The 14,993-nt window shown below is 42.8% G+C and overlaps 1 protein-coding gene across 6 annotated transcripts in view; it reads left to right on the forward strand.

Moving 5' to 3' along the window:
- The first annotated feature begins 10,330 nt into the window (after positions 1-10,330).
- The window catches only part of Ca10 (carbonic anhydrase 10), a 501,257-nt gene continuing 496,594 nt past the window's right edge, over positions 10,331-14,993 (forward strand). The window contains exons 1-2 of one of the 6 annotated variants that reach the window (XM_087569188.1): positions 10,331-10,448; positions 11,964-12,612. In XM_087569188.1, the coding sequence (XP_087425314.1) occupies positions 12,552-12,612 (61 nt within the window). In that variant the 5' untranslated portion in view covers positions 10,331-10,448; positions 11,964-12,551. 6 annotated transcript variants of the gene reach the window in all.

Consider the following 14,993-nt stretch of genomic DNA (forward strand, 5'->3'; position numbering starts at 1 on the left):
CCTTCATTTCAATTTTGGCTATCGTTTATTTATTTAGAAGAAGCAAAGCTTTCTCAAGATTGGAGACCACTGTTTTAAAGTAGATAGCTGGTAGAGAAGTATGCAACATGGCTACTTTGACAGAGTTCAATCGCCAAATACCAAAAGTTAATCTCTAAACTGTTATACATATGACTACCTTGTACCAGCAAGCCTTGTCAAAAATACTGATCATTTACTCTCACAACTTTTCATTTTGCATGCCTTCATAGGTCACTAATATCAAAATATATTAAAATTAATTTTAGTTGAAAGTTTCCAAACATTGTTTAAGTCACATGAGGAATCTTCGGAAGTATCACACACTTTCTGCTTAATAAGAGCTTCTATTGGGGCTGGAGAGATGACTCAGTGTTAAAAGTACTTGCTGCTCTTACAGACGGATCTAGTTAGATCATAGTACTCACAGCAGGTGATTCATAACCACCTGTAACATCAACCCCAAGGAGAATCTCATGCCCTTTTCTGTTCTCCAAGTGCACCTTTACTCAGGTGCACATACACACGTGCACGAACAAATGAAACTAGAGTCAACCATTATTCACATGAGCTGCTATTGTCTCTCTTAGATTGTTGAATCTGAGAATCTCCAAATTACCAAAGAAATACCTCCAAAACGACCCAGTACCTTCTTTTGAAATGTGCTTATGCCCAAGAGAAAATTGAGTTGGTTCTTATAATTTTCTTTCTAATAAAAAAATATAAAGGGAGAGGGTAAAGGGTGTGGTACAAGTTTGTTTCCCATTTCACTTTGTAGGAAAGAAAGTGAGAACTACTTACCAGAATCTTCCATTTTATTATGAGAAAAGTTGGTGACCTCAAATGAAAAGAATACAATTTTATTTTAATGACCAATCGTTTAAAATATCTTTAAATTTTTATTCTTGCTCATTTAAAATGCATGTTCCTAAAGAAATAATAATTTATGGGAGATTAAAATGAAATATATTTTCAAATGCATTATTTATATCCTTCCCTTCTCTGAGGAAATTTGCCATCAGGTCAAGTCAACTCATAAGAGTATTAAAAGATTTGTTAGAACACATTTGAACTAGTGAGTGGAGAGTCATTACTTGATGTTGTGGGGCATTTAAGACAGACTGGATGTTTTGTGGTACCTGACAATGGGCTCTTTATATTTTTATAAGAAAAGCTGTTGTCTCAGAATCTCTTTTGGTCTCCCTGTTGCTAACTCTGTCATGGGGTTTTGGCTACTCCTCTCTCTCCTGTTTTGCTTGACAGGACATTCTCTGGTTTTAATGAGTTTTCTCTGTCTAGCGAAAGTCTGAAGACAGACACAGAAAGCTGAGAGTTCCCTGCCACAGTCACTCAACTCTTCTATCGGGGAGAAAGTTTTTACTGTTGAAGGTGCATGCAATGTTTGAAAATCCATGGTGAAAAATGGAAATACAAATAACTTGTATTTGTGTTGACTTAAAAGAGGAATTTGTCCTTGCACCTTCCAGTTGAAATATGCCTCACTTATTGAAACCTTCAGTATTTTGAATGAAAGCTGGACACATGATTTTCCAAGGCAGCATTGATAGTGGAATCTATGTATGTGAAGAGTAGGTCTTAGATCCTTCCTGGCCAAAGTATATCATAATACTGAAAAGTGAAGACACAGGACTGAGGGCCTGAACAAAGAATGGCTGTTTAACCACATGTGGGTAGAAGCATCATAGTTGTGACACAAGGGACCTTGAAGCATCTTTTTTTAAGGATTGAACAACGTTATGGTTAAATTTACTAAATATTTTAAGTTCAATATTTTATATGTTATTCAACTCTGAGAAATTTACTTAGTATTCTATGTCAAACATTCAACCCCAAAGTCTTCATTATTCTGTACTGCCTCAAACAAAATACATGGGAAATTTTGAGAATGTCTGTTTTTCCCAGGGAAATATAGTTCCATAAAACAATAGTTTTCTAGAAAAACTGTAAACTATGAATTATGCAGCTTCATTATGTTTACATTGTTAGCTTTTTAAATTCAAGCTGTATTTTAAAATTTAATTAAAATGTATGACGTTACCTTTAGACTTCTTGTATTTATTTATTTATTTTTTTTGGTTGATAATGCCATACATGTATATAATGTGTTTTGATCAAATCCACTACCAGCATTTCCCCCTTCCCATCCCTTCCCTGTCATAGTCAGGTTTTCTATTGCTGTGATGAAACACTATGACCAGAAACAACTCAGGGACTAGAATCTCTCAGCTTACAATTCTCAGATCCCACTCTTTCACTGAGGGAAGTCAGAGCAGGAACTCAAGGCAGGAACCTGGAGTCAGGACTGAAGAAGACGCCATGGAAGAGTGTCTCTTACTGACTTGGCCCTCATTACTTACCCAGCCTGCTTCCTTACACAACTCAGGACTACCCACTCAGGATTTACACAATCCAAACCAGTCAATAATCAGGTAAATCCCCTATAGATGGGCCTATAGAGTTTTTCTTTCCAAATGACACTAGCTTATTTTTTTTCATCACCGAGTCTACTTTGCACTGCTACCTGTACGTGCACGGATGTAAGGACATCTACGTGAGCATGGGTAACTTCTCAGCAGACACATGCCTGAAGAAAATTGACCCTCTACCTCCCCAGATGCCATCAATTACTAATAGTTCAGAGAGGAGTGGGGCTTCCTGAGTATGCAACAGGTATGTTGTGTCCAACCAATACTGTCTTGCTACAGCTCTTCCAGTGTTTCTGCCCTCTTTGCTAAAATAAGCCCTGAACCCCTCACAAAAGGTTTGTAATACAGATATTCCATTTAGAGATGAGCACTCCATAGTCTTTCATTCTCTGTACATTGACCAGTTGTGAGTCTCTACACTACAGTGTCTGTCCAGTACAGAAAGTATATAAATGGCTTTTATAATGAGGACTGAGATATGCGCTAACTTATCTGTATAGCATAAGAATTTAGGGGGCATTTTAATACTACGACTATTTAGCAGAATATCAGTGCTAATGTCTCCCTTAGGACCTATGACCTAGCCAGACTCCTAGGGTTTTTTTTGTTTTGTTTTGTTAATTAATGATACCAAATATGAATTCCTAAACAAGAAAGAAAGATCTCAAGTGAAGACCTCAGGTGAAGCACTTGGTGGTGGGGAACAGTGGCCAACAGTAGAAAGTAAATGTGGATGTGGCAAAGGGCTCCACAGTCTATAGTGTAAGACACAAGGTTTTAGAGTCTAGCATGAAGAAGTTTCTGAGTAAAGAGCAGAAAGGTGCCTTTCATGTACAAAATAAAAGGTGAAATGTCTGTCATTTGGGGGCTAATCATTAAATGGCAATGTAAAAAAAAATCTAGCAAATAATTTAAAAGCCTAATGTAGTAATTGTTAACTTCAAAATTATACAAGCTGAAACGGGAGCAAATGGTTGTCCTAATTAAAGCCTTTCTTTAAACCTGAGAACCACTATCAGAGTAAAATCCTCTACACTGACTATAAATACAACCTGACGATTTTTGCAGCTAGTTCATGAAGACAGAATGGTCTCTGTTAGGATAAAATCCCACAGGAAAGCTGTTTATAGAATAAATGTACACATGTGCACATACACATATACACATGAACTCACATAAACACACACAGAGACACATATGGAGATACAAACATGGAGATACACATAGGAAACACACACACACACACACACACACACACACACACACACACACACACACACACATGATAGCAAAGAATCGAAACCCTGTTGGACAAAAAGCAGAAAGACTTAAGAAAATACTTTTCTTCTAAGATGTGTGGCTTTGGGTAATGCATTTCCCTTCTGTTTCAGCACCATGCAGTACTGTGTAATAATAAAAATAATGGTTTTATTGGAAGGTATTTACAAAAGAAGAGTCATTAGAAAGGCTAGATTCAAGTTCCAGTCTGCCTTTGATTATGCCTCTCTTTAAACTTTACATATTACTTGACTACACGTAAGTAAGTTTCTTCATTCCCAACATTAGAAATTGGGGGCTTGATCACTCAATCAGGGATCAGGGGTGGACGCCTATGATTTAAAATTTATTGATGTTTTAAGGCTTCCACACATATGTTTAGAGGATGTTCTTTATACGCCTCAATCTGAACCCTTCCCTTTTTCCCTTTTTCATGTCTAGCTTCATGTCATATATACATACACGATTTTATGTAACTATACAAAATCTAGGAGCCACAAATGAGAGAAAAAATGATATCTGAGAATTATTTAGTTCATTTAATATGCTTTTCTCCAGTCTCATCCACTTTGTTTCATGACGTCACTTTCCCTCATGGCTGAAAAGTTGCCCACTGTGTATGCATACCTCATTGTCCTTCTCCAAGCCTCTGTGGACACCTATGCATATAAGTTAATGTTTTTCCCAATGTTCTATAAAAATTAGTCATCAAAACTATGACTCAAATGCAAGAGATTTGGTTTCACTAATATAAGCAATCGTGCCTTTTCTTATCTTTAAACCATCATTTACAGAGTGTGTACTGTTTACTTATTCCAAATCATTTTTTATTCTGAGACTGGAGAGATGGCTCAGTGGTTAAGAGTACTGACTGCTCTTGCAGAGGACCTGAGTTCAAATCCCAGCACCCACATGGTGGCTCACCACCATCCATAATGGGATCTGATACCCTCTTCTGGTGTGTCTGAAGAGAGCTACAGTGTACACACACACACACACACACACATATATATATAAAATAAATAAATCTTTAAAACAGTTTAAAAAAGTACATCTTCCTGCTCAATCTTAGATTTATGACTTAGAACATTCCCAAATAATACAGTGGTTTAAGTCACTAAGTTTGTAACAATTTGTCATAGCAGAAGCCAGAGTCTAATTCACAGCTTGATGTCCACAGTCTGCATGCTGAACATAGACCTCTAGCCCCGCCTTCTAGGTTCTTTGCTTCCTGTGAACTCTTGGGCAGTCCCCGCAGAAGAGACCTCTCTGTTCGTTCTTACCAGGCTTATCATCACTACCCACCACGCATTATGTTCTGATATGGGTCTGCCCTTTGTGACTGTCTGATCTACCTCTCATTTTGAGAAAGCATCAGAAGTTGCCTCTGCTTCGGATGGCCCATAAGCATACACTGGGATCTGCTGAAACATCCCTTGCCATTGCAGCCCAAGCACTGTCACAGGAATTTTCACAGAGTATATTGCAGGAAATACCATTCAGAGATTAACATTTAACTGGTTCTTCAATGGGATTCTTCTTAGATCAGAGGATTCCATGCCAATTTTATGACGACCTTCTCATGTGCCTTCTGGCATAGCACAAGCTTAACACCTTGCTTCCCTCACCACATAGCTCAGCATCAGAACCCAGCTTTCTCAGCACCCTCAAGCATACCCTCCACATGTCGACTCCTTAACCCCACATTCTCAGTCATGCAGACCAATCTTTGCCCAAACTCCTCCAAAGCTCATCTTTCAAGTGTGCATTTCTCTCCCCAAACTGCCCTCTTCCCAAGTCTGACTGGCACTGTAGGTTCTAGCACCTTCAAGAAAAAAATCACCTCAACCAATGGTAGGAGATTGTATGGGACTCAAAGAATGATTACACTATTGCAATCTAACACATGTAAAATACATTGAGGCACAGTATCAGATTTAGTTCTTTACAGAAAACCTTAACACTTATAGCCACTCTTCAAATTTTCAATATTTGTCTGGGTAAGTCAATGTTAACTGGTAGATCAGATAGGACAACAGTATAATCAACTCGTCTAAGCCCATCCATCAACAATTTGTTAATATGCTTATTTATTATTATCAAATTTACTTACTTTTCCAAAATGTCGAATCATTTAAGTAGATGATGTTAACATAGAATGGGCATAAGGCAAATTAAACATGTTTCAAGTATATAATCAGAAATCTTGGTATATATTATATATCCATAATCTATTAATAAAATCAAAATAACAAAATGTGTTTTTTTAAAAAACGTTTTTCTTTTGCAACCTCTCCCTCCTGTTTCTCCCATTTTTCCCAAGCCCAATTCTAGTTGGCGTATATTTTTAAGGAGTAACATACATTTTTGGATAATCTCATATAAATGGAATCATACTATACACACTTATTGTCTTACTGTTTAAAAGTTATTTTGACATATGTCACTGAACATGGTGCCAAATATGTATTATAGATACCGGGTTGTGATAAAGACATCATGCCTAGCTGAGACAAGAAAGGGCAGTGAGGGAGTGAGGAAAGGACAGACATACAGACATACAGAAGATCTGGAGTCGGGTGTTGCATGTGCACTCCGGTTAAGTGGCACAGACTATGTAGGGACCTAGATCTTCAGAGCACTTATTAAACATAGCACAGTCTATAGTTTTCTGCACACAGTGGTCAATCATTTATAAGCACTCATACTTGCACATGCTGTTAACATTTGAACTCAGACCAGAAGGAGTCCTTTGCTGTCCCTCTGAGCTTTCTCCCAGGGGCAGTGACCTAGTGTTGCCAAGTCCTATCAACTTGAGGTATTGATCCTTGACATGACATCACTTCACCCGTGCTGTACACATCCACTCAGAACTTCCTTGGCTCACCACGCTTAAAAGATCATTCTTTCTCTAAGGAAATGACTTTGCACTTCAGTGAAAATCAGCTGAATGAATGTGTGACATTCTATTCCTGGACTCTCTGCTCTTCTGTTTCATTGATTTATTTCTCTGTCTTGATCCAATTGCCTCATTGTTTTGATTATTGGAATTTTATAAGTCTTGAAGTCAGATAGTTTGAATCTTGTAGCTTGTTTTTTTTTCAAATGTGCATTGTATATTTTAGGTCCTTTGCAGATTCATACATATTTTAGAAACAGCTTGTTCATTTTCTGGATGTTTTTCTGGAGTCTGGTTATGTTTGCTGAGATAGCCCAAATTTCCTTAGACTCCCAATACCCCTTCCTCACCCTCTGGAATGCTGCGATTACAGATATGTACTGTCATGCCTGAATTTTTTGAGATTGTAATTGGGACTATATTAACTCATAGTGTGCCTGGATGAAACCATTATTTTAATATTATTGAGTTCTTTTTAACCCATGAACATGGCATACCTTTTCTTCTTAAGTAATTTTCTTTTGATAGGAATTCTACGTGCATATGCACATTAGATTAAAAAACATTTAAATAAAACCTTAAAATGATATTTGTCTGTTGGCTTCCCTCAAATCCAGAACTAGAAAAATCACCTGTATACATAAAGTTGGTTACATAAAGTGGGCTCTAAATATTCTTTCCCACACACATCGTTGATTGTGACCGACCTCAGAAATGCAGTCTCTGCAATAGAACAAAGGTCTTTCTGACACTACTTTTCTCAAGGTAGTAGATAGGACATGGAGAATGAAGCATACATACAAAGTAAAGTCAGGCCAGTGCAAGCAAAACAACATGACATTGTCTTAAAGAGAGAGAGATGGGTGTGAAACCTGAAGGACACAGTAAATAAACTCTTTGTGTTTGAATGCAGGCTAGTAGGAGAGAAACAACAACAACAACAAACATGTGATTGCCTTCACCTTCTAGTTCCATATGGACTACTTTTAAGAAGCATGTCTGAACAAATGCTAAATTTTTACAAATCTGACCAATCAGATGAGTCACTTGTTTTAGCAAGGTGAATCAAAGAGAGGATAACCCCACCACCATCATCACCACCACTAAAATTCAGTGTTATCCTCCTGGGAAGTGGGACTGTGTTTGTTCTAATGTCTGTAAGGCAACTGATAACATTTGAGCTTCATCAAAACTCTCCTCAATTTGTAAAACACTTGCACTGAATTTGTAATGGAGAAATTAAAGGACTGGGAATGAGATTAGATGATATCAGTATCAGAGGAACATTTTTTAAAAAAATCAAAATATGAATATAAAGGGCTGGAAAGATGTCTCAGGGTGATACTACACTTGAAGAAGACCCGAATTCAGTGTCCAGCACCCACATCCAATGGCTCACAATCACTTAAAACTCCAGCTCAAGGCAATCTGATGCCCTCTGCTGGCTGTCAAGAACACTGCACTCACTTAGGAATGAAGGGTAATATTGAATACTATACTCTGATTTAAAGATTCCCACTTAATATTTTCTCACTGAGTTTTTATTTGGATTTAATGAGAGGATTTCACAATTTAAAAAGAAACATACAGATCAAGCCTAGAAAACACTTAAGAAAACATTGTTATTTCTTTTACGAGACACTAGTAAGGAACCAAAATATTAGGGACATATTGTATTTATAGCCAGATTGCAAATGTAAGAAAATCGGCCTTTAGACTCCTTGTTAGGAATGCTCTTGGCTGTTCCCAACTGCCAGTAATCTTTTCCTTCTCTTGATTTTAATTTAAGTAACTTTGGAGTTACATAATCTGCCAGTATGTTTTCATCCAGACTTTGATTGTCTCTGTGTGTGTGGCATGAACACTTAGACTTAAGCACTCAACACTTTCCCCATGGTGATGCATTTCATTTTTATAAAACATGTAGTTGCATAAAACATGAGGTTGCATAGTTTGGACTTTCCAGAAGTAATCTTTATACTACCTAATAGGAGCTGTGAGGTCAATAGAGACTGAAATTATATTTATAAGATATTTTATTGCACAGGGATCTGTTACAGTGGTCCAAATGTGTACCCTCCAAAATTCATGTTCTGATCGAATCGTCAGTGTGCTTATATGAAAGGTAGACCTGTAGAGAAGTGATTAAGTCATAAGGATTCTACCTTCCTGAATGGAGGGATTTACCCTTGTAAAACGACCATGGGAAGTGGTTTAATATGTTTTGTCCTTCTACCTCCTCTTATATAAAGGCATAGACAGAACCCTTCTTCCCAATGTGGAATGTCCCAACCTCGGCCCGATCCCAGCCTCCGGGGTGTAAGAAATTATTTATAAATTTTGTGGGCTGTGTTACTTTGTGAAAGCAGCACAAATGGACTAAGACAGGATGTTAATGATGACTAAGAGAGATAATTCATTCTAGGAACTCATCAATGCATGCTCTATGAAATCTATACATATTTTTAACTAACAAATACTCTCAAGCACTTATGTTTTTAAAAAATTACATTCTAAACAAGGATAAATCAAACTTTTACAGTGATAAAGGCAGGTTTAGGCAGAAAAGAAGGGGAAGAATTATTATTTACTAGTATCGGTCTTAAGGCAAAATGTAGAGGGAGGCACAATCTCTAAGCTTTTTGAAAAACGCCCATTATTATGATTTTCAATTCTAAAACCACAACATTCTACTACAGTGCTTGATGTATGTAAGCCAGTCACTTGATATTTGCATAATCCGTTAATAAATGAATGGATTGTTGTATAAAACCCAGTCACTTTATTTGCACTTCCATAGAGAAAGCTCTCCTGCTGGCAGTAAATCAGCTCAGAGGTACTGAAGGTAGGTCGCTATCCGCGGTGCTGAACTCTCCCTAGGATGGATCTGTTCATATTTGGCAAACTGCTTTCTTCTCTCTCCGCTCAAAAAATCCCTTTCATGCTGTATACTTTCAAGGCACGGAGACAAATACTCCCCTATATGTTTCCCAAATGGGCTAATTCTCACCATCTCTGGTTCTTTTAATGTTCTCAAGTCTCAATGTCTTTCCTGCTGAGCCTCAAAGTTCTCTACCTAAAAATCATGGATTTATTTCGTCTGAGCCTCGATTTTTAATGCGCTGGCCACCTGGAGTCCTTGGCTGTCGTCTCAGAAGGAAAAAAAAAGTCCCTCGGCCACACCTCCTTCTTAAAGAGTAGGCAAGTCTGCCAGAGGTTCTTTTTTAAGATCCCCGGAGGCTGCAGAACCGCACACTCTGGTTCCTGCAGTCAGCTAGCAGCTTTCCTTCCTCTCTCAGCCTTCCCCCACCCCCATCCCCCAGCCTCACGCCGCCAGACTTCCCAGTACAAAGAGACTCCCTAGACTCCATTCAAGAATCCTGGGATCCCTCTGGTGTAACTACTTTGGCTCTTATGCCGCACCCTTAGATGCCTCGCAGTCTGTATGCCTCATTCACTGTGTTCGCTGAAATCTACTGTGCAGATCAAAAACATGGTTCTTTCCCACCCCTTCCTTTCTACTTATCCACCCTTTCTATGCTTATTAGACCGAGGCTCACAGTGAAATGGCTTCTAAACACCAGCAATTTAAAAGTACAAAAATATTCCCTGTGGGTTGTGCGTGTGTTTGGTGTGTGTGTGTGTGTGTGTGTGTGTGTGTGTGTGTGTGTGTGTGTGTTCATCCGCGCTTATGAAAACCTCCCAACGTCACACTTGGGTATCCGGACAAGCTCCTCGAGAAATCCCAGATCTTTCCAGGGATTCCCTCTGCCCTGCCCTCCTCTTCTTCAGCACCCCTAAAAGAGGTAGGTCTGGGGGTTTAGCCAGACACTCCTGCCTTGATAGACGCATACGAATCTGCTGCAGGTTTTCCTTCCCTGTTCACCCCTAGCACTTTTAGGAAAACAGTCCGGAGCGCAGGATTTCCTAGCATTTACCCTGCATCCCCAGGCCGCCTTTCCAGGGCTAGACCTTCTGCAGACCCGGCGGCTCCCGCTCCGCCTGGGTGATGGGTGGTGCTCTCGCCGCCCCCTCCTTCCCCTGGGGCCCGAGAGAGCCGCGCGCTGGGCAAGAGTACGCGCGCGCGCGCGGTGTGGCTGGGGAAATCTCCTTCCCTGGAAGCTGCTGAGTGTCGCTGACCGAGAGTATCCCGGGGTCCATCAAAAGCCACCAAAGCGTTTGAGAGCTTTGCTAAAGAAAAACGGTGAATGAAAAACAAGAAGGGAAACCCGTTTCCCGGGAGGCCTGGGCTTCCGATGGCATCGGCTCCTCACGTAGCTGGTCTGATAGGGACGCGCTTGGCGGCCGCTGGTACCCGGACTTAGAGCGTCCGCTGTGAGAGGAGGGAGGTGAGGGACTTGCGGGCAAGAGTTGCACCTGATCAGGGAACCTGCGAAGATAACAGTGGGGTAAGTAGACTTCTTCTGGCATCCGAGCAGGAAGGGGGGAAGAGGGAGGAGGAGGCAGGAGAGGGACGAGAAGGAGAGGGCAGGGAATAGATTATGAAAGAACGAAAAAAAAAATCCTTCAAATTCCGCTGCCGAGGGAATGAACACAGCGCAGTCCTTCCAAGCTGAGTCCCGCACCGCTTCTCTGTAGTGAACGAGCAGCCAAGAAGTTCTTTTTAAAGAAAAAAGAAACTCCAAGCTCTTGGAGGGGAACCGGGGCAGCCGGGCGGGGCGGAGTTCCAAGGCTGGCGCCTAGGGTCCCGGCCGAGGCAGCAGCCTGAAGTGCTGACGCCCAGCTACTGCTCCTAAGGTCCTCACCGCCCTACCCGGGACGGACTTTTTGCCTCCGCCCCCGGGTGCCTGGCCGCCCCGCTGACGTGGGGACTCCGGGCGGCGGCACGGACGCTCACCTGGCCGAGCCTTCTCCTCCCCCTCCTCCTCATGCTCCCGCCCCCACCTGCCCTCCTCCTCTCCAAGTGGGAAGGCGTCGGGATCCGTAGGCGAGGAAATAACGACCCCTGCAGTTGCATTGCGGAAAATCTCGGCGGCGGTGCTAGTTGCGGGCGATGGAAGCCAGGCAACTGCGGGGTCTGGGGAGCCGTGGAAAATAGCAGAAAAGCAGAAAGCGCGCGTGCAACGAGGGGAGTCAGTGAGGCTCCCGACGCACCCCAGTCCCGGGAGCCTAGCCTTAGGCTCGGCATCCTGGAAGCATCGCCTGAACCCAGCTTGGAGGTGGTAGGCGGCTCGAGGACTTAGGGAGCAGGGAGGGTCAACGGAGGCAGCTGGTGACCCGTGTTTTCGGGCAATAATCCCCGCTTCTCCTTCTTTTTTTCTGTGCGCGGTGTCTGCTCCTCTCCCCCCATTCTCCGGAAGCAGGAGAACCGGACTGATCAGAGACAGAAGCCACCTTTTGACCATGTCCCGGTGAAGGGGGGCGGACTTCGAGGGCAACTTGTCGCGGACTACCTGGGCCCAGCTAGCAGACGGAAGAAGGCGAGAGCCCGAAACTGCACAGCTCGGCCCAGCGGGGGGCTGTTGTCTATGTCTTCTTGGGGCGCCCGGAGGATCGGGGTCTCAGTTTTGCAAGAAAAGCCCAGCGCTGTTGGCTTCAGGTGGCTGCCGCCGCCGCCGCCGCCGCCGCGGTCGCCGCAAGTGCTGTTTCCGCCGCTGGTGAGAGGAGCAGAGACACAAGAGCAGGGAGACCTCCGAGGCAACGAGGCATCGGACATGTGTCAGCACATCTGGGGAGCACATCCGAAGAGCCCAAGGGGAGATTTGCCGAAACAATTCAAACTGCGTTATTGATCTTGGGGGTGACTGTCCCTGGCCGGCTGTCGGGTGGGAGCGCGAGTGTGCGCTCTCTAGAGAGTGAGTGCGTGTGTGTATGTGTGTACCGTGTCGGGCTCCCCCCTTTCCCCCTGTTTTCCCGTCGAGTGATGCACCTGGAATGAGAATCAGAGGATGGAAATAGTCTGGGAGGTGCTTTTTCTTCTTCAAGCCAATTTCATCGTCTGCATATCAGGTACGGGACATGCTGGGGTTACTGGCGGGGGCTGTGTTCTATGGTGGTGTTTGGAATGTGTGGGGTTTTATCATGTGCAGACTTAGGGCGGGAAGCAGGGAGGTGGCACGGGCCTTTTTCGTTCTGTGGCTTTGCTATCTTATGAATCTAAGACCTTCTAAGCCCAAGGGTGTGTGCACCGGCGTGTGTGTGTGTGTGTGTGTGTGTGTGTGTGTGTGTGTGTGTGTGTGTAGGTGTGCCGCTGTGGGTAGGATCTTTGTGGTGTCCTGGAAGGGAGAAGGGATGGAGACTGAAAAAGAGGAGGCAGATGGGTGTTGATTTTCAACTGCTTTCCTGGCTGAGAACTCTGGCGCCGAAATCTGAGCCTTGGTATCCCCCACCCCCACCCCGTGGCTTCCAAAGTTCCCAAACTCAGTGGTTCCTGCTGGCAAAATGGATGCAGAGCCTTGGTTTGGTATCTAGGCACTTTAAAGAGACTGCAGGAAGATGCGGGACTGGGGACTACTCCCCTCCTCCTGCCTTCCCCAGATGCTGAAGAACATATCCTGGTGTTTGAAACCCATCCCAAACACACCTGAGACAATACAGCATTATAAATGCTGCTTTAGATCAAGGTCTTAATTCCCAGCAGCAAGGATGTGCTGGCTGGGTTGCTGATCACCGGGTACTTGTGCCAGCTTTTTTTTTTTCTTTTCCAAATAAGAATCCAGGGTGGGTGTTGAGGTGACTAAGGCAGCTTTGTGCCTGCCTGTATCTGAGTATCCTGTGTTGGGAGGAACTGTCATTTCCAAGATGTAGCTTTCTTGATGCAGGAATTGAGGCTTGGAGGGAACTATGTAAATCTTCCCCAGTCATTTGGCTCCTCCCATTGACCAGCGTCCACACCTTTTCCCTTGCACCTGCCATTTAAGCACTCAGGGTGTAGCCCATTTGCGGTTCTCTCTTCTGCCTGCATTCCCTCTGCAGAATTAGGGACTGAGCCAACTTCCCATGAAGTATCAGTAGGTAGATGAGCAGGAGCCCTGCCTGTCTGAGCAGCCATGCACAAGCAGCTCTGGGGTAGGACAGGTTTCATGCCTCCTCCTTTAGCTTTGCCAGTCACCACCTCCTAAATCAGACCTGAATCTGGCTATTAAAACCCTTCTGTCTTTACTTTGGACCCAGTTCTAAATACTGCTGTTTAATTTCAATCTTCTCCAAAGACAGAATGGGAATATACTATGCGAAATCATGTTTGGAGCTTGGCCACCCTACTAAAAAAACATGTCACAGGGATACTTTAGAGAGTTATATCCGCATAGTCAACAAGGGAAATCGGGTCATTCCCTTTTACACACAGTGGGAATTCTTGTGCTATAGCACACAGTAGGATTTCTTAGTCTATTGTACTCTATCTTCCAGTATCAATATTGAGGTGACTTCTGAGGATTTATGAGTCCTATGACCAGGGATGGACTGGGTGGCATCTCACAAGACCATATTACACATCTTTTACTGTATCTCCCCCTCCTTCTCTTGTTCTATATCATTTCACTACCTAGAAAATAAACTTTTACTATCTCTCTAGTATCATAACCATTTTCAGAAGAGTCACCTGAGTTCCTATAAGACTGAATAAAGTATAACATTGGATGAGGGGCTGGACTTCCTTAAGAATCCTATTAGTCCCCAACCTCAACCCTCAGTCTTGCCAGGCAATGAGATAGGGGTGGGGGGATAAAACTGGGCAAAAGTCTGTTTTTAGCCTGATTAGTGGGATACCTGTCACGGCTGCATTTGATTCGGTGTGTCAGCAGCTAAATTATTCAGCTAGAAACATGAGGAGGAGGTTATTTCCACCCCAGAAGAAGTGTGTATGGAGAGTGTGGCCTTTCGCATGTATTTACCAAATAATCAGCATCTCAATGTAATGAGGAGGAAAAAAGCACCAGCAAATCCAGCAGCTATGAGCTAGACAGAAAAGTAGGTTTCCCCTCAGAGAGCTCGGTCAGGATCTGCATCGATTTGCACTTCATGGAGATTCGTGGGAGGCATCAGTGTGTGTTTACACATCTCACAGTGGACTTCGAAAGCCCCTTCGGTCCCTGCAGCCAAGGGGTTTTCCTCCTAGCAGCAGAGCTGCTTCTGTGAAGTTCATGGATGTCTAAATTCTGATTAGTGAGACAATCATGACTCACGATTGCCACAGTTTGGGGACTTGAGCTCTTCTCTTCCCATTTGACAGCCCTAGGATGTGTAGGAATGTGATGTGCTGCAGTTGAGTAATGTTGCCTCAGAGAGGCCTTCCTGGGTCTCTCATTTCTGTTTCTATGATTTGCAGTTTTAATTTACTCATGAATGAGTTTTACCAAAAGGAACAAAAATCCTCTGATCACAGAATC

The sequence above is a fragment of the Rattus norvegicus genome, chromosome 10 (assembly GCF_021556685.1).
Source record: "Rattus norvegicus strain SHRSP/BbbUtx chromosome 10, alternate assembly SHRSP_T2T, whole genome shotgun sequence".
Taxonomy (NCBI): Eukaryota; Metazoa; Chordata; class Mammalia; order Rodentia; family Muridae; genus Rattus; species Rattus norvegicus.